At 41.5% G+C, this 27,757-nt stretch overlaps 1 protein-coding gene across 8 annotated transcripts in view; it reads right to left on the reverse strand.

Moving 5' to 3' along the window:
• Positions 1–6,158: 6,158 nt before the first annotated feature.
• Positions 6,159–27,757, reverse strand: part of IFNAR2 (interferon alpha and beta receptor subunit 2) — a 36,853-nt gene continuing 15,254 nt past the window's right edge. For 4 of the 8 annotated variants that reach the window (XM_073361986.1, XM_073362015.1, XM_073362025.1 and 1 more), the window contains 8 exons: positions 22,659–22,700; positions 22,197–22,326; positions 20,159–20,334; positions 18,307–18,399; positions 17,073–17,233; positions 14,398–14,563; positions 13,939–14,060; positions 6,159–9,754 (listed from right to left, as the gene is read on the reverse strand). In XM_073361986.1, the coding sequence (XP_073218087.1) occupies positions 9,095–9,754; positions 13,939–14,060; positions 14,398–14,563; positions 17,073–17,233; positions 18,307–18,399; positions 20,159–20,334; positions 22,197–22,326; positions 22,659–22,700 (1,550 nt within the window). In that variant the 3' untranslated portion in view covers positions 6,159–9,094. Of the gene's footprint in view, positions 9,755–13,938; positions 14,061–14,397; positions 14,564–17,072; positions 17,234–18,306; positions 18,400–20,158; positions 20,335–20,677; positions 22,068–22,196; positions 22,327–22,658; positions 22,701–27,757 lie in introns of those variants that run through there. The other 4 variants (XM_073362005.1, XM_073362042.1, XM_073361996.1 and 1 more) reach the window with 3 other exon arrangements.

Consider the following 27,757-nt stretch of genomic DNA (forward strand, 5'->3'; position numbering starts at 1 on the left):
AATTATTAGTTAAATTAGGGAAGATGGGGAATCAGTACAAAAACTGTAAGGTAAATAAGGAATGGGCTAATGGGGAATAGACAATGGGTTGTGCAGAAGCACGAATAAAGGACTGAAGGGAAGTTACTTGTGGAGTTGCTCACGGATGGGTCTTGGGACCAATCTCATTTGATATTTTTATTAATGACCTTGGCACAAAAAGCAGCAGAGGGCTAATGAAATGTGCTGATGATACAAAGTTGGGAGGCATTGTCAGTAGAGAGGAGGATCGGAATATTACACAGGAAGATCTGGATGACCTTGAAGACTGGGGAGTGACAGAAATGGGATGAAATTCAATAGTAAAAAGTGCAAAGTCATCCATTTAGGGTCTAATAATCAGTAGTAATAATACTGCTACAAGCTGGGGGTTCATCAGCTGAGAGTGACAGAGGAGGAGAGAGACCTGGGTATGTGGGTCCATCACAGGAAGATTATGAGCCACCAATGTGATGTGTCTGTGAAAAAGGCAAATGTAATTCCAGGATGTATCAAGCGAAGCATTTCTAGTAGAGAGAGGTATTAATGCCCATTGGTCAAGGCACTGGTAAGACCTCATTTGGAATAGTATGCACAATTCTGATCATCCCGGTTAAAGAATGATTAATTTAAACTGGAACAGGTGCAGAGAAGAGCTACTGAGATGTTCAGGGGAATAGAGGACCTCTCTTATGAGAGTAAACTGGAAGAGCTTGCCTTGTTTAGTCTCGAAAAAGGAAGGCTGGGAGGGGATATGATTGCTCTCTTTAAATACCAGGGAGCATGAAGAGCTATTTAAGCTAAAGGACAATGTTGGTACAAGAATCAATGGATATAAACTGGCTAGGAACAAATTCAGGCTGGAAATTTATTTCTAACCATCAAAGGGGTGAGGTTTTGGGACAGCTTCCCAATAGGAATTGTGGGAGCAAACAACTCAATTAATTATGAGAGAGAGCTGGATAAATTTCTGACTGGAGTTGAATGACAGGGTTGCTTGTGATGGTGGGGGGCAGGGCTCAGCCGCTCTGGGGCTCACTTCCGGTTTGTCTCATATTTTGAAAAGCTCATGCTTCATGGTTTCATCTGGCCACTTGCTGGGATCTGGAAGGATCCCCCCCCCCAATGTATTCTGTTTTGTTTTTTAAATCTCCTTCCTCTGAAGCATCAGGCATGGCCCTAGTCGAGATGGGACATTGGATGGGGAGGGTCCAGGCTCTGAGGTACCACTGACCAGTCTCTCTCTCAGGTGCTTGGCTGTCTGGTTCTTACTCATATGCTCAGGGTCTAACTGATCACCCAGCATATGTGGGGCCAGGAAGGAATTTCCCCCCAAGACAAATTGGCAATGAACCTGGGGGGGGGGTGGTTTACGTTCTTCTGCATCGTGTGGGTGCAGGTCACTTGCCAGGATTATCTGGCTATATCTCACTTAATCATTTCCTTGCCATTGCAGGGCCTTGGGCACTGGTGCACCTCGGTACCTCCTATTCTGTGCCCGTGGCACATAATAGTCTAGTTTCCCGAGGCAGGTTGTAATTCTTTGTTCTAATGTTGGTTGTTGGGTTTAGTGTGCGGGTGCCCAGTGACGTTGGTGGCCTGTGATATACAGGAGGTCTGACGAGATGATCTGGTGGTCTCTTCTGGCCTTAAACTCATCTATGACTCTAATTATTGGTATTTTACATAAACGATGACAAAAATTCATTATGTAACTGTAGGCATGGAGATTAGTGTACTAATGGAATAATTGCATGCATTGAAATAGACAAACACAGGACAAGTCACATAGTTCATATTCAGCCCCTTCTTAACCAAAACTCTCAGGGAAAGCAGTGGGAGTTTTACCTGAAAAAGGGCCTAAGTAAAAGTTATGGACTTCAGGATATGGTCCACAATGAATAGAATAAAGAATCCAGCACCATTAGTATGATGATTTTGCGTTCGTACTATCATAATCAATGCTCATTTTAGCGAAAAGACATTTGTCAATTGGGAATACCAGTCCTTTATCAGAGGTGCATCATCTTCAGTAATAAAAGATTCTGCTGGCCAAATTCTGCCTTCAGTTACATCTGTATAGTCTTATTGTCCTCAGTTATGGACTGGATTGCACAGGAGTAGGGTTGTACAGGTGTAAGTAAAGACATAATTTGAACACATCATTGAACAGGGGGCCTTATCAATGGAGTTAGCATAAGAATGGCCATACTGGGTCAGACCAGTGGTTTGTCTAGCCCAGGATCCTGTCTTCTGACAGTGGCCAATGCTAGGTGTTTCACAGGGAATGAACAGACCAGGGCAATTATTAATCCATCCCCTCCTGTCCAGTCCCAACATTTGCCAGTCAGAGGTTTTGGGACATCCAGAGCATGGGGTTGCATTCCTGACCATCTTGGCTCATAGCTGTTAGTGGACCTATCCTCCATAAGCTTATCTAGTTCTTTTTTGAACCCAGTTATAGTTTTGGCCTTCACAACATCCCCTGGCAATGAGTTCCACAGGTTGACTGTGCGTTGTGTGAAGAAGTACTTCCTTTTGTTTGTTTTAAACCTGCTGCCTCTTAATTTCATCGGGTGACCCCTGGTTCTTGTGTTATCTGAATAGGTAAGTAACACGTCCTTATTCACTTTCGCCACGCCATTTGTAATTTTATAGACCTCTAGCCTACCTCTCCTTAGTCATCTCTTTTCCAAGCTGAACAGTCCCAATCTTTTTAATCTCTCCTCAGACGGAAGCGGTTTCATACCCTAAATCATTTTTGTTGCCCTTCTCTCTACTTTCTTCATTTCTAATATATCTTCTTTGAGATGGGGCAACCAGAGCTGCACACAGTATTGAAGGTGGGTATATTCTGGATTTATATAGTAGCATTATGATATTTACTGTTTTATTATCTATCCCGTTCCTAATGGTTCCTAAATTCTCTTATGTAGTTGTTTTGACTGCCACTGCACATTGAGCAGATTCTTTCAGAGAACTATCCACGATAACTTCAAGATCACTTTCTGGAGTGGTAACAGCTGATTTATACCCTCTCATTTTGTATGTATTTTTTCCAATGTGCATTTCTTTGCATTTATCAACATTGAATTTCATCTCCCATTTTGTTGTCCAATCACCCATTTTTGCACAATCCCTTTGTAGCTCTTTGCAGTCTGCTTTGGACTTAACTATCTTGAGTAATTTTGTATCATCTGCAAATTTTGCCACCTCACTGTTTACCCCCTTTTCCAGATCATTTATGAATATGTTGAACAGCACTGGTCCCAGTACAGATCCTGGGGGAACACTGTTATTTACCACTCTCCATTCTGAAAACTGACCATCCATTCCTACCCTTTGTTTTGTAGCCTGATCCTTTTTAATGGTTAATAATTGTATTGGTTGCCGATAGATACTAATATAATGAGCTGGGGGTAATAAGGTTCTCATCCCAGAATTAAAACTAACAAACTCAATATCTTGTAGGGAACCCTGGGGTGTATGGCAAAGATATTCACATCGAGGGCAAAGCCAAGCCTCAGCCACTTTTATTTAAATAATAAGTAAAGACAATAAAGCTGTGAACCACATAAACAAATACTCCTAATTGAAGGGTTAATGTCTAGCTATTCCACCTGGAAGCAGGCGGGGCACACCCTGACTGTTTCCTAGGAGCAATGCACACATTGCTCTATCCAAGGACAAGGGCTAGATATGAACCCTGAGAACTTGATTGTTTGGACAGCAACTGTGGGAGGTTTCTTTAGCCTGGGCTCAAGGCCTGAGATCCAGGATTGTAGTAGATAGAGGATGGTAACTAAGCATATGAATCAACGTCATACATTCCTTTGTGTAGCAGTGTGTAATGCTTAGGGGGAGAAATATAATAAAAGGAGAAGGTGGAAGGCAGGGGGGGCAGAACAGCCCATCTCCGCTGACCAGCCTGTTTGCTTGCATAAAGCTGTGTTCTGTCTCATCACTGAACCGCAACACCTAATACTGTATTACTGCTGTCTTTGGTGTCATTCCCTGCAGATGCTCATCTATTTATATACTCCTACCCTTCCTTGGAGACCTGGTGGTGACAAAGGACCAGCCCTGCCCCTGGCATGCCAAATGAATCCAATGGTCCAGAACCCCAGTGACCAAAGGTCGGTGGTAGATAACAACGAAGAGCTGAAGGGTCAATGATAGAAAGCTAGCTTCTGCTACATGGTGGCTCAGGGCCTGGGTACAATCATGAATATTTGTTCAGATGCCCACCCTTCCATGTCCAGTTCTAACTTCCTTGCCCTCATAATATTGAGGTATGCTTATCCTATAGGTTAACATATTAATGCAGGGGTGGGCAAACTTTTTGGGCCCAGGGCCACATTGGGGAATAGAAATTGTATGGAGGGCCATGAATGCTCACAAAATTGGGGCTGGGGTGTGGGAGGGGGTGCGGGTGCTGGGGTGGGGCTGAGGAGTTTGGGGTGTAGGAGGGTGCTCTGGGCTGAGACTGAGGGGTTTGGAGGGCAAGAGGGGGATCAGGGCTGGGGCAGGGGTGCGGAAAGAGGTTCGGGTTCTGGCTGGGGGTGTGGGTTCTGGGATGGGACTAGGGATGAGAGGTTTGGGATGCAGGAGAGTGCTCCGGGCTGGGATCGAGGGGTTTAGAGAGCAGGAGGGGGATCAGAGCTGGGCAGGGGGTTGGGAAGAGGCCCAGGGGTGTGGCCCTTGACCCAGCACCCCCTGGAGCGGGGCCGAGCCGTGTGGTGTGGCCCCGACCCTGTGCCCTGGTCAGAGCAGGGCCGCACCACGTGGCTCGGCCCCCGACCCAGTGCCCCAGCCAGAGCAGGGCTGCACCACGTGGCTCGGCCCCTGACCCAGTGCCCCAGCCAGACCAGGGCCGAGCTGTGGTGTGGCCCTGACCCTGCACCTTGGCCGGATCGGGGCTGCACCATGCGGCTTGGTCCCCGACCCAGCGCCCCGGCCAGAGCGGGGCCAAGCTGCTTGGTGCGGCTCAGGGGCCGGCTTAAAACAGCTCGTGGGCTGTAGTTTGCCCACCCCTGTATTAAAGCCTTTTAGCTCTATCACAGCGGTTCTCAAACTTTAGCAACCTGACAACCCCCACCTTGATTTAATTTTTTTCATGGACCCCAAGTCCCCCTGCTCAGCCCCAGGCCCTGCCTCCACTCCACCCATTCCTGCAAGGCCCCACCCCACCTCTTCCCGCCCCTGCTCCACCTCTGCCCCTCCTCTTCCCTGCCTCTTTCCACCCCCTCCCCCAAGTGCCCCCTGTCCCTGCTCCCCTCGCTTCCTCCTAGTGCCTCATGCATGCTGAGGAACAGCTGTTCCCCAGCGAGCAAGAGGCGCTGGGAAGGAGAGGTAGGAGTTGAGGGAGGGAGGGGGAGATTATCAGCGGGGCTGGCTGACCCCCTGGGGTACCCTCGCAGACCACCAGGGGTCCGTGGACCACAGTTTGAGAAACGCTGCTCTATCATATACATCACCTATTGCTAAAGCACGTATGTGGTTAAACACCTGCCTGCAATTCTATCCTGAAATAGCCAAACCCAGTACCAGTTCAGTGTTCTTGCAGTTGCTTGGTATTGTTCTGGACCAACTCTTTCTCTTGACCAAGCTATTCCCAGTTTCCCAAAGTCTAGGGTAACTGTCAGGCCATTTTATCTATGCTAAGGGTCATAGGCCTACTTTACTTATGCTAACTTGCTTAAGCCAATGTTTTACAGGATACAGGCCTGTATTCCTTGCATTACATAAAAGGCTAAGCTAGCTCTATGAGCTATAGTTTACTGTCTTTTAACCAGTTACTGATCCATGAGAGGACCTTCCCTCTCATTCCAAGACTGGCTGGCAATGGTTGCCAAGGGACAATAGTCATAGCTGGAGCACAGTGCACATGGCCATGGGACCTCCTTGTCCCCTATGCCAGAGTCAGATTGGAACAGGAGCTGGGTATGTCAGCTCTACATCAGCTAAAAGCTTCCCTATGCTGAGGAAATTCTCATCTGCTAAGAGCTGGTGGCTTTCCAGTGGCACAAAGGGGCCAGAATGAAACACAGAATCTGACTCAGTTTATCTTCATTCTTAAATCTATCCACAAGATTAGATGGAGCACATACGTAGCATTACTAAATATTCCAGAGCAATAGTTAGACATTTTCAAAAACTTTTATTGATTTTAAAAAGGCATTTACTACACCTCAAAAATACAATGTGGTAGCTGATCATTTTAAAAAAATGTAAAAAAATATATAAAACGTAATAAGGTAATTAAAATAAAAACAAACAAACACAAAGACATCCACTTCCATTACCAGTTAGGAATGACCTGTTGAATTATTTTAGCAGCTTGAACTCTGCTCCTAAAATATTGTGTGTTTCCTGGTTTACATACTTTCTGGCACATACACAGTTCCTGGTTATGTCATTACAAAAAGGAATATTTCCATGCAGCATCATACATTGCATTAGAAGTTCACACTTTAACTTCTGATAAAGATTTTGTATCTATGGTACAAGTCTAAATATGTTCTGTAGTATTTCTTAATACCTTATACTATTTTAAGCTGCTTTAATTATCAAGTGAAATCCTGGCCCCAAAGAAACATATGACAAAAGTCCCATTGACAAAGGCCATATGTACATTACAAATTTAAATCAACCTAACTTACTTCGGCATACAGCTGTTGCAATAATTACACTGCTTGTGCATGTCCACACTTTGTTCCTTGTGTCGGTAGTGCGCATCCTCACCAGGAACATTTTTATGGGTTGTACTGTCAGTGTGGGGCATTTTAGAATGGCTCCTGAAATCCAGTAATAGTCAACATACGCAATGCAGTGTCTACACGGACTCTGTGTTAACCTAACTACATCAATCTTGACTCTATGCCACTCGTGGAGGTGGAGTTATGAAGTCGGCATAGCAGTGCAGTTAATGTCGGTGGGAGAGAAATGTAAGTCTAGACACTTCCATAGCTAGGTCAATGTCAGCTGCCTTGTGTCAACATAACTCTGTTGTGTAGACCAGACCTTAAATGGGACCAAGATTTCACCTTCAGTGTTTTGCAATGAAATATGCTTTGTGGAAAAATAATAATGTCTTATTTTATACTGAAGACTTTTAAAAGAGAGTGCTCTTTCTGGGTCTGAACCCACCAAATGTGCTATGACCATCTACTAGCTGTCTGGTCTCGGTTTCACTATAGATTGAGGTAAATGCTGAATCTGTTTAAATGTTATCAATATAGGAGATACAGTTCAGAAACAATGGCAGTTTTCATTCTTTTCCCATGGTTTTCACTTAATCAGCTTTCTCTGCATAAACAGCTTCTGTGTAGGATTAATTCATTTACAGGAATGCAGCATTACTCTATTGTTTGCAATGGTTAAAACATATTTAAAAGTAACCACCAATATAGAGCAGACCTTCCAGAGACTGCTTGTGGAGATTACTTTGTGGTGAAACCACCCATATGGTAACATCATTATTTCTGTTTCTCACGGTGAATTTTTGGTAAAGGTTTACTACTTATTAAACACTTAAAGTGGACTTGTCTGTGGACCACAATGTGTGAGAATTCACAAAGTTTAATAACTGCAATATACTGTTGCTACATATATTTACCTTCAGATCTGTACATCGCTTTTGTGTGTGAAATAAAGCTAGTATTGTACACTAAAAAGCTTGTCTGAACAACGGGTTTAGTTTGTTCCAGCTGATGCATATCAGTTGGTGCACAATATAGAAGTTGCTCTAACAGCATGTATACGGGACAGCTGTGCCTTCTTTCAATTCGCATCATTTCATACACATGGTGGAGGCTTTGAGCGAACTAAGCATGTGGCATTTTGGGTGAGTATCCGATGGTCCTTTGCTTTGCTGTTGAACTGTGTGCATTCTGGGATTTGTCTTGTTGCACACTGTGAAATGCATTGCAGAAACCAGAGGAATTCTGGGACTTAAGGTAAAATTCAGAATTCCATGTTTTGCTCCATCTACCCTGATTCGATTCCTCTCTATCTGGGAAGGCTAGCATCGTTTTCGAACTGCTGTTGGCCAGCATGGAGGCAACAATGCTCCACACCACGATTCTGGCAACTATGATTATGCGCAGAGGCTGTCTGGACTTTATTTGAGCTCTCAGTGCTGGGTGGCTTTGGCCTCCAATCACCTACCAGCGACAGTAGCAGAGGAATGAGCAGGACATTGAGCACCTACTATTCTACTCTTCCTGGAGCAGTTTCACTTGGTGCTGTGCCATTTCTGGGCTCAGGAAAGCAGCATTGATTGGTGGGAGAGGATTGTTCTGCAGATCCGGGATGACCAGCCGTGGCAACAGAATTTCAGGACAGTGAAGGCAATCTTTTCCGAGATCTGTGCTGAACTAGCTGCAGTGGCACCATATCAACATGTAAAGTCCCATAACCCACTGAGAAGCTGGCCACCCCAACTGTTACTGGTCCATAGCCAACCAATTTGATGTGGGGCAATCGACTGTTGGAGGCATTGTCACGCAGGTGTGTGCTGCCACGCAGAAGGTACTGTTGCACCAGGTTATAAATCTTGGTAATGCTCAGGAGATTACTGATGGCTCGGCATGCAAGGGTTTCCTGATTGTATTGGGCAACTGATGGTGCCCACATACCTATCATTTGACCCCACAAAGCAGTGTCGGACAGATGTTGGAGGAGTGCTAAAGTACCATGTGGCAACATTGTGCAGATATGAGTGATAGTCTGCACTAACTCAATTTTCACTGAACTTAGTACACTTTGAAGGAGGACTCCAGAATTTGCACCAAGGGTTAGGGTTTGCTTCATGTGTACACAGGTATTTTCAATCTGCACTAACTCGAGTTAGACTGGACTAAACCCCTAGTGTAGAGAAGCCCTAAGCTACCAAAACACTGTTAATTAATGTATGAGTCCTGCATGCTTTTATAATGTACAGGCATATATTTAGAATTTAAAATATGCAGAGTTCATCAGAAGCTGAATTGTACGTTCAAACCAGAAAGAGAAACTCTGAAACATGACCAGTTATTTATTCATGTTTTATAAAGTGGTTCTAGCTTTCGCCAATTCATCTCCTTATGTATTCAGAATCTGATGCATCACTTTCATCCGAGATACTAGGTTTTTGCAATTCATGTGAGATATTATGACAATCTGGCTTCTTAACATCTACTGTGTTAGTAAAAAATTTTGATTCAAGTGCATCAGAAGCACTAGAATCTTGAAAGTCAACTGCATCCTTTTGCTGGGAGATTAATGTTGCAGAATCATCCCGGGTCTTGTCAGGGTCTCTCAGCATCACAGTATTTAAGTTTATGTTAAAGCAAGCACTGTTACTTAACCCAGAAGTTGACGAACTGTTTACTTCAGATGAAGGATGAAAGAACACTCTACTTGTGCTTTCATTTTCGCTAATGACAGATTGATGCTCTTCAGAATTTTCTGCCTCAGAACCCAGAAGTTCAATTGCTTCACTGCTACTCTCTGCAGATGGATAGTCTATAGTCTGGTGCACGAAGGTGTTTGATTTGGCATGGGAACTTGGAACTCTGCCCAAGATGTCGTCATGTCTAGTATATTCACCAGAATTTTCACTATCACTTTCGCTATCATCATCATAACTGTATTCCCACTCTTTTTTTTTCATCTCTTTATACATGACTTGCACAGAGCACATTTTTTCAGGATCAGGTTCATGCACTGAGCAATGTAAGTTATTTGTGGTTTCCTAAAAAGACAAAACAAAAAAAAAATCACACACACAAAAATTACACACAAATAAGAGAATAAGAAAGTAATCTTGTTATTTACTTTAACAACTGCCTCACCACTTTGCACTTATACTAGTACACAGGCAAAAGTGTTCAGAAGTCAACGGATCACCCCAATATACATGTTTTGGCATTATCTTCAAAGGTCTGAGAACCCAGAAGTCTTCCCTCTCCTGCACTCAAAAAAGAATGGCATCATGCTCCAAAATGCAAACACAGAGAACTAGATAGGCTCATGCAATTGCATATTGGTTCCAAATAAGATCAGAAATGACCCTATGCTTTTTGCCCAAGAAAACCCCAGATGGAGGACACCGTGTTTTCAAGATGTATTTTTTGTGGGACTGTCTCTGTTGAAGACTATCAAATATATTTTGTGGCAAGGTTTTGAAAAACAAGGAAAAGGCGAGGGGAAAAAAAAGTTTCCAGCTCTCTTTGCGGAGAACTTAGGTTCAGAGGGTAGTCCTAAAACTCTTCAGTACACTGCTTAACGTCATGCATCTGGTGAAGTGAGCTGTAGCTCACGAAAGCTTATGCTCAAATAAATTTGTTAGTCTCTAAGGTGCCACAAGTACTCCTTTTCTTTTTGCTTAACTAACGTTTTCTATTTCCTTCCTGGAAGCTAAGGATCAATTTTTAAAGCCCTTTTAATATTTGCCACCTTTACAAAATCCTATATGTGTGTATAATATCCCAGCTGTATGAATTCCCTAAAAGACATTCTCTCACATAACAAGCCTGAGAAAGATTGTTTTAGTCAAAATATGTGAGGCAATGTACAATGTATTTCACCAATTAAATTTCCTTTTTTCTACTAGTTTCACCATTAATCCTCAATCATGGATTTTGTCTTCATCTGTACAGTGACTGGAGACAGTTACTTTAAAGTCTATGCAGGGGATGTTGGCCCTGCCTACCAGGCCAACCACTAGAAGAGTTCTTCTAAACCTGTAAGTGTTTTCCAGCTTTGACACTTGGTAGTTAATGATAGATTTGGTCATACACTTGTAGTTGGCTACGAGAAATACAGCCATTTGAGAGTACTCACATGCTAATTTCCTTCTAGTAAAATTACCATTCCATTCTCTAGCATAAGCTCTCCCCTAATCCTCACTGATATAAGAATACACTAATAAATTACGAAAGAGAGACTGAGGGGGTAAGAGAGAAATCCTGAATCCTGTGGCATATCTATTTTGGAACCACTATTTAGAGCACACTCATGACAAAGGAGGCATCTTGGGATGATTGCAGATCCAGTTTATAACATCTGGTATACAAGGAAACTGAAGGCCAGACTTTTTCTATGTATATCTATTTCAGCAAAGATGTTCTTTGCTTGGGAGACTGCTGTTGACATTGTAGAGCAAGTTCAGGTTGCCTCAGGAATGACATACCCTGAAGACTTGTATGCTTCCTCAAAGCAACATCTTATCCACCTGGCCAAAGAAGCCCTTCATGACTTATCTCCTTCACACCCTGGGTGTAATGACATAAGTAAGATACTGGGCTCTTATTCAGTGTGTGATAGATCAATTGTAAGAGCTCTTTTCCACATTTCATCCAGAGTTTTGTTTTTTCTTAAGAAGGAGATGAATTTTTAGTGCCTCTTGGTCTCCTGTCCTCTTGTGGACAATAAAAAAAAATATGAAGAACAGCTCTGGGAATTTTTCTGGTGTTGGCCCTCCAGAATGACAAGGGAAGAGATTTCCTGCATAATTAGCATGTGTCTTTCCTGACTTCTGAACTTTGGGGACTGGGACATCATAGGTTGATATGAAATTCTAGGGCATATCCATACTGTACTAGAGAGGCACCATTCTCTAATGGGTAGGGCATCGGACTGGGACTTAGAAAAGCTGTGTTCTATTTTTTTACTTCCCCTCTCCGTGTCTGTTTTTCCTCCACATCTTTGTGTACATTGCCTATTTAGAGTGTAAGATCTTCAGGGTGTCCATAGCTTTAAATTGTGACATCATGCCACAAAGGCTCTAGCCAAACCAGCAGAAAATAGAGCCACTTTCAGGATGGGCTTTTTCCTTGTGAGCTTTTTGTCAAAAAACAAAACATTTTAATTTGGAATTGCTACTGTAGTGGCTGATGAGAAATGTTGTTTGGGTATTTCACATCCCCATTCTCCTCTACAGGCTGGCTCCCTGGTTAGACTACATCCCCCTGGGGGGGTTACATCATGGGAGTCCGTGGCCATGGTGAGATCTAGTGAGATCATCAAGGGAGATATCATCTGGGCTGAAAGCCCAGCTCAACCCAGAGAGAATGGGGACATGAGGAAACCAAACTACAACTTGCATGAGGTACCATGGAAAGATATCTATATACAAGTATTTCAGTTTTTGAGTTTGGGGTATTGATTTTTTGTTGAAAAAAAATACAGTTATTAGTGAAAAGCAGACAGACAATTTTGCTAAAAAATTTGTTTAGTTGAAATCTCAATTTTTCTATCCAAAAAACAGTTTTGATGGAAAGTTTTCAACCATCGCTATTCATAACTTCAATAGTTATACTATGGAAACCATAATTTTATAATACACAAAAACATATATGTCATGCTTATGTTCTCAAACCTGTATGGTCATTTTCATATTTGAGATATTCCAAAACTCTGTGTAAATCAACAATTTATTGGAGAAGCCTTGACTCTGCAGGTAAACTTGGCAGTAATTATATATTCAGCACTAGCTTACCAGCAGCTTTGGACATTAAACCAATGTTGGCTAGGGTGCCAGGAATATCTAGTAATCATAGCGTAAAGTTACAAGTGATCTTTTGCCCTACAACAGGACAAAAACCTCAGAAATGAGCAGAAGACCTTGATTTTAACTTTTAATCCATACCTTTATCAATCAACTATGTTAGTCCGTTTCAAATCACCTGTGTTGTAGCAGAACTAGCAAAAAACTGTTTTGATAAAAATACAGCATTTAAGCAATTTAAGCTACAACATTTAGTAACCTACAGATAAGTATTTTTGTCGCCCCCCCCCCCGTCCTCCAAGCTAAGCTTCAAATTGAATAATGAACATTCTTCCCACATTAGCAATATGTCCTAAACTTCCCAGGCTAAGAATGGCAGGTGACACATCATTAGTTAAATTCTCACTTTCTGCCATTCAGTTTCCACAAATGTCCAGGCTTCTTGTGGTGCTCTGGCATTCACCATGCTGATGACACCACAACACCTTCTGAAAACTTTCTAGAGCAGTGGTTCTCAAACTTTTGTACTGGTGACCCCTTTCACATAGCAAGCCTCTGAGTGTGACCCCCCTCATAAATTAAAAACACTTTTTATATATTTAACACCATTATAAATGCTGGAGGCAAAGTGGGGTTTAGGGTGGAGGCTGACAGCTCGTAACGCCCCATGTAATAACCTTGTGACCCCCAGAGGGGTCCTGAACCCGAGTTTGAGAACTCCTGTTCTAGAGAATAGAACTTGCCCATAAGGTGGCCAGAGGGCTAAGATGCCTATTTGTGTTTTTTTTTAAATAAAAATCCCTTAAGATGGAAAATATTTAAGAAAACACAAAAATAAAAAATACTTTATTTCCCCAGATATATCCTCCCTTTCTGTAGCTGCTCCTTTGGTCCAGTGAAGTTCCATGACATTTATCACATTTTATTCTACATAGGATCCCCAGTATGATGCTCAGAGAACTGACATTTAATTACAGGTTTCAGAGGAACAGCCGTGTTAGTCTGTATTCGCAAAAAGAAAAGGAGGACTTGTGGCACCTTAGAGACTAACCAATTTAGTTAGTTAGCTCATGCTCAAATAAATTGGTTAGTCTCTAAGGTGCCACAAGTCCTCCTTTTCTTTTTTTGACATTTAATTGGGAGCCAATTTCAGAAATCGTAGGAGTAGAAAAGGAAAAATAAAAATGTACAAAAATGAACGTTCAGGTCATTTACAGACCACCCCCCACTGCCTTGCAGGCATCTAGCAGTCTACATCTAAAGTGGATGGAATTTCTAGTTGCTTTGCAATTCACTTTTAAGGGAACTCTTCAATGCAAAATATTTGTTTCTTAACTTTTATCTAATGAACAATATATCTTGCTATATAAACATTATGAGGCCTTCCCTCTCCCCCACCAGGTAAATTAAATACAAAAAAGATGTACCAAGACTTTTGGCCATGGTTTACTTTTCAAGCAAATGAAACCTCCTTTATACAGTCCTAGCAGGAAGATGCCTATTACCAATGAAACAAGTCCACCACTTAGGATTGGAATTATACCATAACCTGCAAATGGAAAAAAAAACATACTGAGTAAAACCCAATAGATGTAGGAGAGATTTCCAATTTTTCTTATATTACACACTTATTTAAGATTGAAAAGAACAACTCTGGATCACTGAAAACAATTAAAGAGCTATTTGTACAGCCAGCAGGATTAGCCAAAGCTATCCGGTACCTCATATGTCATTTATAGGTCCAACCAAATGTCTGTCAAAAGATGCTCTCTCTCTTACTGGGATATTTACCAGTTACCCTTTTCTGAAAATACTATTAAAAACTAAAAAACAACCAGACTGACAACCTGACCCCCTCCCCCACCAAACTTTAAAATATTTGATACCTGGTTGAGTGTTGGACGGGGTGATTATACATTTCAAGGCCGAAGGGATGGAATGATGGTTTATTGATGCAGCCACAGCAACAGACACACAATAATTTGTATATGAATGCAAGCTTCCAACAACATAGCTAAAGCTTTCTTCAGAGGTTTCATTCTTAATAGGAATCTGCCATGAAAACAATATCTTATTGAAACCTGTTTGTCTAAAAGGAGTTGTTAAACACGGATTAAAAAAAACCTTGCATTTAATAGCTATTTTAATATCCCCATTGTGAAGCTGTACAGTGGCAAGTACAACTGAGTTGTATAGTTGGTGGTGGGGGTAGAATGGGGAGGAAGCATAGCACTTTTCCAGTTTTCGAGAGAAGGAAAGTAGTTACTAGAGCTCAAGGACTGACCCTACACTTCTGTCCACTGGATTCAATTTATTAAAAAGCTCAATTTTACAAGTTCTACATTAGCAAGAAGTTGGTGCACCATAAAATGGCACTTTTGCTGTTCAGTAGAAAAGTTAGCAGTCTTGTATCTACATTCCTTTTCTCTTTCTTCAAATGTATCTGTCTTCAGAGTGGTTTATTAAAGACTTTTAGAAAAACCCCCTTTGATGGTTTTGATTATAATTGTTCATTACATCTGATCTCACAAGCGTAGCTGAATTGGGCTGCGTCAGTTCTTAGATAGGGGACCTAGATGCTGCAGAAAACAGTGTAATTGAAATCACTCATATTTTGGTGATCAGACACCATTGTGACAGGCACTGTGTAAATACTTCCTGTGGGCAGTCTTGCACCTCTCTAGGAGTCAGTAATGAACCCAGCCCACATTTTCATCTGGTGACAATTCTTATTCAATGTCTGTCCCAATCTGTTGTCATGTAATATTGAACAACCATGTGACCAAATGCCCCCTATATTCACACCCTACACGCTGTTGTAATAATCTTTGTACAAAATATGCCTTGTGAGATATCATTTGAAAACTAATAACTGGCTTGTCAATAATATCAAGGTGAAATGTGAATAACAACATTATATGTAAAGTTATAAAAATAAGTAGAAATTAGATCTGAAATGTGTTTACCAGAAAAGTCTGGGTAAACCAGTTTCTGAAAGACAAAGGACAAGCTAACGCCTCTAGCCAGGAGGCAAAGTTCATGGGCAATCACCTACCAAGTGGCCATTCTTTGGCAAGGAAGGGAGGCATGAACAAACAAATCTGCATCTTAGCAAACAGCATGGACCCTCTTCACCACCAGACTCCTTGCCTCTGTCCTCAAAGTGAGGATGAACGTTATCTAGGGCTAACCTTCAGGAAAATGCATTTCAGAAGGCGATTGAACTATAAAAGTTAGGAACAAAAACACTAAGTTCTCTCTCCCTATCCATCTCTCTCTTTCACCTAAGTGGACAAAAGAAACAACCTTTGGACTCTGGGAGAAGATCCTGGTCTGAGAATTTGGTCAGCAGTTTTACTGGAAACATGTGATAAGGGACTTCACCAAATCAAGTTTCTTAAGTTTTAGTACTAGGAAGCATTTTATCTTTATTTCTCTTGTAACCATTTGTGACTTTAATGCCTTATACTTGTACTCACTTAAACCTCATTTCCTTGTAGTTAAATAAACTTGTTTTATTCTTTAATCAAAAATAATCCATTGTTGTGAACTGTGTGTGTAGCTCCATTTAGGGTAGCAGACTGCTGTATACTTATCCCCTTAGAGGGGCAATGGGCCTAATATATCTGGACTGTCCAGGAGAGGGCCAGATAGTACAGAACACAGGTTTTGTGGGAAAATCCAGGACTGGGAGTGTGTTGGAGTCACCCTGCAAGTGGTCACCAAGGCTGGTGGAAGCGAGTGTGAGACTGATGTGTGACTGGCAGGCTACAGCTAGACACAGATACTCAGAGTGTTACCCACATGCTGCAAAGCTGTTTCTGAGCAGCCCAAGTGGAAGATACAGCAGCAAAGCATTGTGAGGCACCCAGCATTGCAGGGCAAGGGTGACACTGCCCCACACTGGTCTGGATTACACCCTAGAATGTCATAAATTGTCAAGATTCATATTAGAGAGAACTTCATTTTAATAGAGGCGGGAGAAGTGATCTCCTTATACAGTTCATTCTGGGATCCTTCAGCATGAAAGTGACAATGTAAATGTATTATTTACTTTTCAAGTGAGTTGAAGGAAAGGTCCACTATAATTTAAAATTGGGATAGGGGAGCTCGTAGAGGGGAAAAAGGCACTTTTGATATACTCTAGCACGGAGTTTATTTTTCTGATCAATACTATGTGATACCATAAGAACTGACATACTGGAACAAACCAGTGGTCAACCTAATCAGCTTTTTTGTCTCTAGAAGTAGCCAATGTCAGGCGCTTCGAAGGAATGAAGAGAATCTCCTACACTGCACCTACTGGGGAATACTGTATCACCGGGGGGTGGAATGAAGGGCAGAAGGATTTTCTCTGGTACCCAAATCATCAGCTCATGCCTCAAGAAGGCTCACATTTATCCTGTGTTGTGTAAACCACTGACAATAGTCTTATTCATATAAAGATCTAGGATAAGATACGACAGAGCTCATCTTCAGCAAGCTTCCTTACTGCTCAAGCCAATTTATTTTTTACGCTTTGTACATTTTTCTTTAAATGTTAAAACTACAAGTTACTTACCTTTTCCTTTCTATCAAATGATTCCACTATTGTCATATAATCAAGTTCTTGATATATATCAATTAAAGATTTTTCTTTTAAATACGCGGCTGGAAGTTTTACTATCACATTTATGCAGGTTGTACAAGCAGTAAGATTAACTTCTGGTGGACCCAAGTATGCTGTTTAAAGAAAAAGAAAACAAACCCCAAAATATAACTACATTTATACATTTAACATCAGTTAGACAATCGGTAAAAATCAAGTCAATTCCCACGTGTCAGATGATTGACTAATTAGTTGCCCAACAGGGTTTGAAATTATCAAAGATTCAGGGGAAAATTGTTCCTCCAATTTTTTTAGCAGAGGGAATAAAAATAGAGGAAAAAAAACAATCCAAAAACTACCATGGGAGAAAAGGTGATTGGGGAGGGAGGTGGGGAGAGAGGGGAGTTGAGCCAAAACAGCAGCATCCCTTGTTTCTCCAGCCCCACAGAAGCCCTTCTGTGTAAATTCTGTGCAATTGAGGTTCTTTTTGTTTGGCTTGGAGGCGATAGGGAAGGGGTGAACATTGTTTTCTGAGGCAGCATCTTCTAGTAAAACACTTGAAATACCCATACGAATTAATCCCTGTGGGTGGCCCCTCCACACACAAATACCCCTTGGAACGTAGACAAAGGGACTAACTGTTGGCCGGGAACCACTGGCCGCAGAGCTCCAAAGGGAGATGCTCTCTCACAGGTGACTGTCAGGCAGGACCTGAGGAATATCATCCTGAGCCTGGCTTCTGTGTGGATGCTTTTGCCCTCAAAACAATGCCTGGAGATCCTGTTTCTCAGAATGCCCAGGAGTTTGGAGAGCCATAAGCCCTGACAATTCCCTGGCTTTCAAAACTATACAGACATTTTCTCCACTGCACAGCATAGCAGAATCTCCAAAGCCTGAAGGTCAAAAGTTTTGCACTTCACTGATCCTTCTGCAAGTGCTGTGTTTTGATCTAATTAGTTATTTTCTACACAGTGCTTTGAAAAATCTAAAACATGCTATGTAAGTGCTAACTACTTGTCTAGTTCATTATTATAATCATATAGGTAAAATAATTAAACATTTTAAAGAGGTGGAGTTCTGACCTTGCTCCAAACAGGAGAATGCACACACTTAATACCGGCCAAATCTTACTCCACACCCTTTCCTGTGGTTTTCCTGTTGTTTAATTTATACAAAAACAACAATAAACCTCAGCCTAAGCTTTCACCTGAACGTGGTTGTTCCCATGGTTTTGGACTACAAGAGTCATCTGTCTCTGCCTCAGATCCTTCTGCCAAGGAGGGAGAGGCTCCAACCCTTCCTATTTTATGGGTAGAAGTAAATCAGATGCTTTAGGGTAATGAATCAGAATACCCCTGCATTTTTACTCAGGGTCATCTTGGTTTAAATATGCACCAGGAAAAGAAAAAGAAAAGTTGCCCTTGTTAAAACATTTACCATTTGAGCCTGGCTCTTCAGTCAACTGATAATACTTTTCTGCAACTTTACAAAACAGCAAACATAGAGGTGGCATGGGAAAGATGCTAGTGCACCCTCATCCATGCAAATGTATCCATAAATGTGAAACAGCTGGAGAACACTGTTACAGAGTAATATTTTTATTTTTCTGATACATATCTATGAAAAATAGGTGTTTGGAACAATGAAGTCTGAATACAAGGTACAATTTACCATTTCCAATTTTTTAGAAGAATCTTATTGTAAGGCACTATGTTGATGAGTCTGTTGAGGAAAAGTGTTACATTATTTTCAAGTTTAGGGTTCTCTGCTTCCCCAGATAAATGGGCATTGATGTTTGGACAGAAGAGGACAGGAACAAGGGTGTACATGGGGGAAGCTATGTAAGTCAACTCAAGTTGCAATAAGGGCTACACTATTCCCGGAAGGCCTGCAAATTTGAGATGCAAAATAGCTCAACCACTATATTTAAAATTAATGGAGAAATGTCCATTCATGAAAATGTTACCCTGGCTTGTTAGCATTACAATTAAAGTATTTCAAAGTCTTTGAGCTGAGTGGATACTATTTCTGTAACCTTGTACCTAACATTAGATAGTCTCCGTATTCAGTTTATCCACTTGATCCCCAATATAAATGGTCCTTATTTCAGGAGAGGAAAAAAAGAAATTAATGTGGCGATATTGTAAATAGGACTCCAGGGAGAAGCAGCCTCTAGCAGTATTAGACCATCATTGCTAATGAGCATCTGGTGTTTATGTGACATACCAAAGGGGATGGGGAGAAATCAAGGTGACAGCTAAAATGGAAGCAGATATTCCTCCACCCCTCACCTTTTGTTTTTGCCTGTTCAACAGTTAACCAATTAACTGACATAAAAAAATAGATTATGCAATTTATAAATGTAATTTTTTTTTGAAATTTCTACTCTCAAATCCCCAAAATGATGCTACCACCTTTATAAAAATTTGAAATAAATACACATAAAAGAAATTGATTCTTATATATGCACAATGGAAGGAAATCTATCCCAACATTTGCTTTTTCCTTCAAAACCATTGCTTGTTTCTATTCATAAGAACTATTCAAGCCATGTATTTTGTATAGATAGCTTTCCACTACACTAGATGATATGTTTGTTCACAACATCTTACATAAATTAGTATATCACCAACTAAATTACTTTGGAGTTACTTATAGCAGTGGTTCTCAAAGCTGGTCCGCCGCTTGTTCAGGGAAAGCCTCTAGCAGGCCAGGCCAGTTTGTTTACCTGCCGCGTCCACAGGTTTGGCCGATCGCGAATGGGGGCTGCGGGAAGGGCAGCCAGCACATCCCTTGGCCTGCGCTGCTTCCCGCAGCCCCCATTGGCCTGGAGCGGCGAACCGCGGCCAGTGGGAGCCGCAATCGACCGAACCTGCGGACGCGGCAGGTAAACAAACTGGCCCAGTCTGCCAGGTGCTTTCCCTAAACAAACGGCGGACCGGCTCCGAGAACCAATGACTTATAGTACCATTATTAAAACACTGGTTATGTATAGCTGAGAATAAAAACAAGAAAATGAACAAATGCAGATAAAAATAGAATAGTAAGAGAGAACTTACTGGACCTATATGGACTGAATTCAGATACAGATGAATTTAATACTCCATGTTCTGTGAAGCTCTGAACCATTGCTATGTAGGTATCAGTATAGTCTTCATACTCCTTTGTCAAGTTACAGGACAGGTGTGTGATATTTGAACAGTCTTTAGCAATTTTCCATCCCTTTTCCGATCTACTTTAAGTTGAAGAAAAAAAAAATCAGTGTTGTTCAAAAGGATCTTCTGATTTGTGACTGTACCTCTGGAGAGTAACATGAAAACTCAGAGATGCACTGGATGAAGTGATCTCTGCTCTCACTTTAAACAGTGTCAAAAATAATCAAAACCACAGACTAGTAAAATCCAAATGGTTTATTTAAAGTGTACCTACATGGGGAGTGGAAGAGAGGGACATGTTTGACAAGGAAAATTGAAAAACAAAATCTCAAACCACAACAAACCAGAATGATTAAGGGATAAAAACAAAAATGATATACAAGAAGTGTAAGTCATAAGCTTTACACAGGATCTCCCACTCACCTTGGCAACATAAAATAAACTTCCTGAAGAGGGACCGCACTTGCTTCTCTTGTCCAAAGGCTACCCCAATCCACTTACTCTTGTAGGGTTAATCTCCTTTAGGGTCATATTGGCTCCTTTCCTGGTCCATATAGGTTATGTACATATATATACACACTAATTTCTTCTCAACAAAACCCTACCCAAAACCGAAACACCACCACAACAAAATCTGAAAATTAACTTAATGTTTGCAGCCTCTCACATTTTTCACTCTGCTTGTATGTCATACTCTGCTTCTCCTGAACCCTTCAACTTCTCTATGTAAAATGTTAACTCACTGGGGCAAGGACTCTCTTATTATGTGTTTTCACACTGCATTGCACAATAGGGCTCCAATCTGAGATGGGTCCGTACATGCTACTGTATTACAAATAATAAATAAAATGGGGGAGAATCCTCTTTACCTAAATGTGACCTGCAAAGGATTATTTAAAAAAAATAGTTTAACCCTGAAAGTTGTTTGCATGTCTCAAGACAGCCTGAGACAGAACAGCATTTGACGTATAACATTGAGCACCCAAATGGGATCCCATTTCAGGTTCCTCCTCCCATGTCTCCAGTTCTGTGATGATGACACAGATCATATTGCTGTTATGACAAAAATATTAGGAAGGCACACTGCATTATGGAACATCAAAAGTAAACAGTATTTAAAACATGACATGGTATGTTCTTGAAAAGTTTAATTTATTTTATATTCTTAAGGTTATAAAATTGTTTTCTAAAAAAAATGTGGATTTTTTTTTTTAAAACCATTTAGGTAACCTCTTATTGGCAGTGTTTGTTGGTGTGCCAAATTTCCTGGTATCTGTGATGGCACAGAATGAGGCATTCTGGAGTGGGGTGGGAGAACAAGAACTGGACAGTGTTATACTGGGGAAAGGTAGAGTTTGGAGTGAAATCCAAAAAGGAAAACAAAAAAAGTTAGTTTAAAATGTGTATATTTTTATTTATAGTTATCTAACCCTTGTTCGGTGTTGTTATATGCCCTGTATCCCAGATTATGTGGGGCACTCAGCATATATGTTATCACCAGTTTGAAAAATATTTGCTTTAAAGCTCAGTTTGCTCTGCACACATGCACTATCAAATATAGTATGGCTCAGCACCAGTCAGCCTGCCAATCCATCACACTTCCAAAGGGCTTGTGGCCCAATCTCTCAGTTAGGGTACAGTACTTTGCACTGATGGAAGAATAAGAACAGAAAGTAACAGAAATCATCAACAAAAGCTGAAGTTATCATGTCTTTGATAAATACAGGTTTCTTCCATGTACAAATTTGCTCTAGGAATTAATGTGTACTTGTTTAAAATTGTTCAAATAGCTACTCATATCCTAAAACCTAATTCTTACCCTTGTATCTGATGAATGGCAGATTTCAGAAAATCTATTTGAAAAACAAAATAGTCAATCGAATATTTTGACTAGTAAGTAAGAAAAAGTATAAATTCATGTACAGTATGAATGGAAACAAACCTGACACCTATGTACATCACATGATAGTATGCTGGCATAGTTGTATTACTTCCTGGTTCCCATGATAAAATGTGCTGGAAATTCTGAGAGTTCATTGTTAACTTCTGAGGTGGATTTATCACAGATGCTTCTAGATTAAAAGAAAAAGTTGCTAAGATTAAGAAGTATTTGAAAAGGACAGCAAATGCAATACCATTATACATGGTAATTCTACTCACCAATTAGTTAAACATCAGCCCCCAAAAAGATAAGAAAACTACAAGACTGAAGATGAAGTCATTTTAAATTGCACATCCATTGCATTGGAGGCACAAATGCATGGGACTGTCCTGCTGGATATTATCCACATAGCTTTCTTACATGGAAATGCATAGTGAAGTCAAAAGGATGCCTGATGGAAGTACACACACATCTTTTGAGCTATTTCAGGGATTTTGCTTAAAATATAATGAAAATTCTTACCTGGCAAGCTGAATAAAGTAGCAGTCAAAATGCCGAGGTACACTGGAAATGAAAACATGTGTATATATATTTATTCATTAAAGAAACTGTACGTGTGTTCTACAATATTTGTCAATGATAAATTAGAGTTCTTATTCATTTACTATTCGTGATACTAATCTTGTTCTCCATCTCTCTCATCGTTTGCCTTTCAGATTATACCATTTTTTCTTGATGAAACTGCACATGAATTATTTCCTTTCTGTATCAAATGCTTTTCTGTTACTGTCCTTAAGAAGGTGATCAGTGATAGCTCAGGTGTTTCTAAATAGCATATCATTGTGATATTTAAGCACTATATAATAATTAAAGACAGCCTACAGTGGGGCGGCTGCCCCACTCCCTGAGAAAAAGGGCTATAACAGGCCAGGGAGGCTGTGCAGACCAGCAGCCAATCAGCAAGGGCCTGTGGAGAGCCAATCAGGGCAAAAGGAGAAGCAGCCAATCAGGGCCGGGCTGGGTCCTATATAAAGGCTGCCTAGCAGCAGTGAGGGTAGTCTCTTCCTGGCTAGCAAGGGAGGAGGATTGGCTCCTGAGGAGAAGGAGGTAGCACCTTGGACAGAGCAGTGCTGGGCAGGCTTGGGGGAGCAGAGAAGAGCTCCAGCCCAGTTACCTGCCAGGCTGTGGCCCCTGCTACAAAGGGTCAAGAAGGTGCATGGGGCCAAAAGGGAAGTGGCCCAGGGAAGATAGGTGGGCAGAGAGAGGTTGCTGCTAGAGGGTCCCTGGGTTGGGACTCAGAGTAGTGGGTGGTCCTGGGTCCCCTACTTCCCCTTCTCCTGCACCTGGCCACAGAGGAGCGTGGCCGAGACAGACTACAACTTGCCCCTGAAGTGAGGCGCTAGACTTTTGGGTTGTGGTTGGCTGCTGAGGCAGGTGCTAGCTGAAGGACTGTTATCTTCTGGCTCCCCTCCCCGGAAGGGGGTGAGATTGGAGTAGTGGGCAGTGTCCTGAAGAGGATGCCACTGTGCAGAGTAGCACTGTGGGTCCCAAACCAGCAGAGTAGACAATGGGTGAGACACCATGCACAGAGGGTGCCCTGCAGCTGGCAAGAGCTAATTCCCAGAGCAACCAGCAGGAGGTGCCAGCAGTGTTGAGTCCTGAACCCATCACACAGCCCCAGTAAATGGAAATTTTCACATAGCCTCCCTTGTCCCCAATATGTATGTGTGGGTGCTTTTTTTCTTACTCTTCCCCTTCTTGCCATCTCCTTTCTCTCCTCCAATCTTCCAGAATGTGGGATGGCATTTTCCTGGCTCATTCAGATCCATGTACCTTGTCACTCAGGCTCACTTTGATCTCCCCTGCTAAGGTATTACTTAGCCACGTTCCTGCTGCTGAAAATATGCTGCTCCACAGACCCAATAGTCTTAGCTTGGGTCAGCCTAGTTGAAAAGTTCTTTTAGACCACGGTCATGGGGGGTTGTGACTGGATAATTGGTTTTTGAGGTAGCTCAGACCCCAACCTATTAAGTACCTGGCAAGTTAGTGCCCAGGCCTTAAATTCAATCTGGAAAGGGATACAGAGCCAGTAGTACTTGAGGAATATTGGTGTGATATGTTCACATGTGCCTTGGTGGCTACATGTCAGGAGTGTGGATTTCTGAAATATTGTAGTTTGTTAGCAGTTGCAACATGTAATTCACGGCTTTCATTTACCTCAAGCCCTATCACCTTCTTTCCAAACTAAAATCTCAGCTGTCTCTCTCTGGCATCTCCTTGTGAATGTTTAGTTGTTAGCAGAGCCCTGCACGGATACAAATTTACATCTGTTGATGCGGATAGCATGGATGTGGAACTGCAGGGCTCTCCCGGGAACTGCAGTGGCGAAAGGAGCAGAATGTGGGGCCTCCACTCCCAGGAACCAGTACCCACGCCGGCAACTCCTCCAGCATAGCTGTACCACTCGCAGTCCCGTTCCTAGCCCTGCCCCCATCTGCATCTCCTGTCTGGGGGTGTGCGCGCTGCTTGAACACAAGAGCGTGACTAGGGACAACTGCCTGTGAGCCTAGTGCCCGCTCCAGTAGGAAGGGCTGGAGGGTAGTACAGCTACACTGGAGGAGCTGCCAGTATGGGGCGCTGGCTTCTGGGAGCAGTGACCCCACGTTCTGCTCCTTTTGCTGCTGCGGGTTCCAGGGAGAGCTGTCTGGTTCTGTGGATACAGAATTATCCCCAGGGGTATCCGCATCCATGGATCTAAATTTGTATGCATGCAGGGCTCTAGCTGTTAGCTGAAGCTCAACATGGCTGAAATGGAGCTCTGAATCTTTCCACAAAAGCCATCCAGGCTCCCTCCTTTCTCGATCACTGTGGACAGCACCAGCATCTTGCCTGTCAGTCAGGCCTATTACCTGGGCATCTTCAATTCAGACCTCTCTAGGTCCCCATGTCCCAGCTATATCTAAATTTTGCAGATCCTTTCTGCAAAACATCTCTAAAATACAGTCTTTCCTTTCATCCACACAGCTAAAACCCTCATCTAGACTCATCATCTAGCATCTCAACTGCTGCAACATCCTTTACTCTGGCTTTGACAAAACACAATCTTACCCCACTCATATCCACTCAGAATGCTGCGGCAAATATCATTCCACTAGCCCATTGCTTTGACCATGTTACCCCTCTCTTTGCATCCTGTTTCTGACTCCCTCTTCTTTATTGCATCAAATGTAAGTTGCCTGTCACTTTCAAAGACCTTCACGGACTATCCCCACCCTCCCTACCATCTCTCATTTACTATTCAGATGTCAACCCCCACCTCCAACTGGCCAATAATGCCAACCTCCATTGCCCACTTGTTAAATTTTCATACAAGCACCTTTGTACTTTCTTCCATCCTGACCCTCGCACTTCAGGGATGTTTATGGGGAGCTCTTGCCAAGTTACCTCATTGTCCTTCAAATCTTTCCTTAAAACTCTCATTTACCATGATGCCTCCAAAAAATCAATGAGTAGGCCACTGTTGCACTGGTACCACTGCCTACCAAGCTGACCAACATTGGTTTGTTTTTTTTTTAAATACTCCTGCCTGTTGGTATCCACCTATTATACTTCCTATCTTATACTTAATTTGTAAGATCTTTGGGGCTTGGACAACCTTTTTATTTTGTTTGTACAGCACCTAGCACAATGGGCTAAGGCTCCTAGGTGCTACAATAAATATAACAATTTTAAGCTTTTTAACAAAAGTCACAGCATAGAAGATTTTGAAAGGAGTCTTAAAATACATGAACATTGAATGGAGGACTGCAAATTAAGGCAAACCCACCTTAATTCAAAGTGGGTTCAAGATTGTAGTGGGACATCATCCCAGGTTAAGGAGGAGGTTAATAAGCTTGGACACATTGGAAGGAGTTATCCAGCATTGATACAAGCTAGTAACATTTTTGTATTTATTGTCTGAATGTTCTATTAGGGAAAGTCATTCTTGTTTTAATTTAAAAGTTTCAGTCAATGAGCAGAGTGATATACAACTTAGCAGTGAAATAAACTACATGATCACAATGCAGACAAATGAGATACAAAATAAAGTGAAATGTCCCCAGAGGTCTAAATTTGCTGAAATAGCAAATTTCTTGCTACAATTGAAAAGACAAGCTTTTAACTCAATCATGCATGCTTATAATGCAAAATGTAATACAGTATAACATTTGATTGTACATGGGGAAAGACTTTCCAGTCTAATATTGGAACACTGATACAAGAATTATTTCCTGGAAATACCCCCAATTGCTCTTATTATAGTGTAAATGAAGTGTCCTAATTACTGAAATTAAACAATAAGATACCAATGTAGAATCCTCGAAACTGCAGACAAATTTAGAGACATTTCTGCGATGTTCCTCACTATTGTAACTAAATGCCTCTCACATAATTTTATCCTCCCAGTATCCTTGGGAACCAACTCTCACACAGATTAAGCAATTTGCTCAAAACCACGCAGTAAATCTGTGGTGGCACCCAACAGAAACCTTTTCTCTTGAGTTCCAGTCTGTGACTTAACCACAAGACATCTTTCCTGTCATAGCCCTTCCTCCTCCCTATGACTGCACAACAAAAATCTATTAGAACTGTCGTCAAAAAGAGCAGAAAAATCAAGAGAACTAGAACAATTTATTTCCTGCATTAGATTATCAACTATTTTAGAAAAGTTTGGTCAAGTGGGATGAATAGTAAAACATTGCTTTAAAAATATTCTATAACTTTTATAATATGTAGAGTAACGTAAGTTAAGATTTTAAGCTTTTGGGGGCAGGAACTCTCTCTCTCTTCCCATACATGTAGCAGCTAGTACCTTTTGAGTGCTTCCACTACACAAATAAGATATTACTTCTGCTTTGTTATGATACTGATCCAGCTCCCAATGAAATAAACAGAAAGTTTTCAAGTGATGTCAGTGGGAGTTGGATCAGGCCCTACCACTTCTGTAAGAAACACACTACTGCTACTACTTTTTTTTAAAATTTAAAAAAAAGTTGTAACTGAAACTACAGCTATAAAACAACTTAGTAGAAGGTTTAGTCTCTGTCCTCAACAGTTAATAATTTTTAAAAATTATTAACTTCTTTGGCAAGCACAATGGGTGAAATTCCTACTCTGGAGCATTCACATCACCCTCAACAACCAAGTTTCCTTACATCAACAAACTTGGTGAGCCTTAACATTAAATCATATTTGTCAGCAATATAATAAGATTCCAGGAATGTCATTCTGTCACTATGAAACCTAAAATGTCTGCTGAACCAATATGAAGCAATGGAAGCAGCCACAAGAATGGTTGAAGACTCTTTGTTCAGAATATCACCAGGCTAAACCATCACAGGGTTTTGCAGTCTTTTACCAGCCAATTAAGTTCTCAGCTATTCTGACTTTACAAATTATACAGTGTGGTGTACAGATACTGTAAATTAAACTTGTGTGGTGTACCTGTATTCTACAGCTAATTTGCATGCAGCAATTTCATTAGTTCTATGATGGAGACTGCACCATTGGTGGAGTAGTTGGCCCACCCACCATACCTGTGCGCCAACTGCCATCCACACAAGTCAATACAAATCTCCCAG

The sequence above is a fragment of the Lepidochelys kempii genome, chromosome 1, assembly GCF_965140265.1.
Source record: "Lepidochelys kempii isolate rLepKem1 chromosome 1, rLepKem1.hap2, whole genome shotgun sequence".
Taxonomy (NCBI): Eukaryota; Metazoa; Chordata; order Testudines; family Cheloniidae; genus Lepidochelys; species Lepidochelys kempii.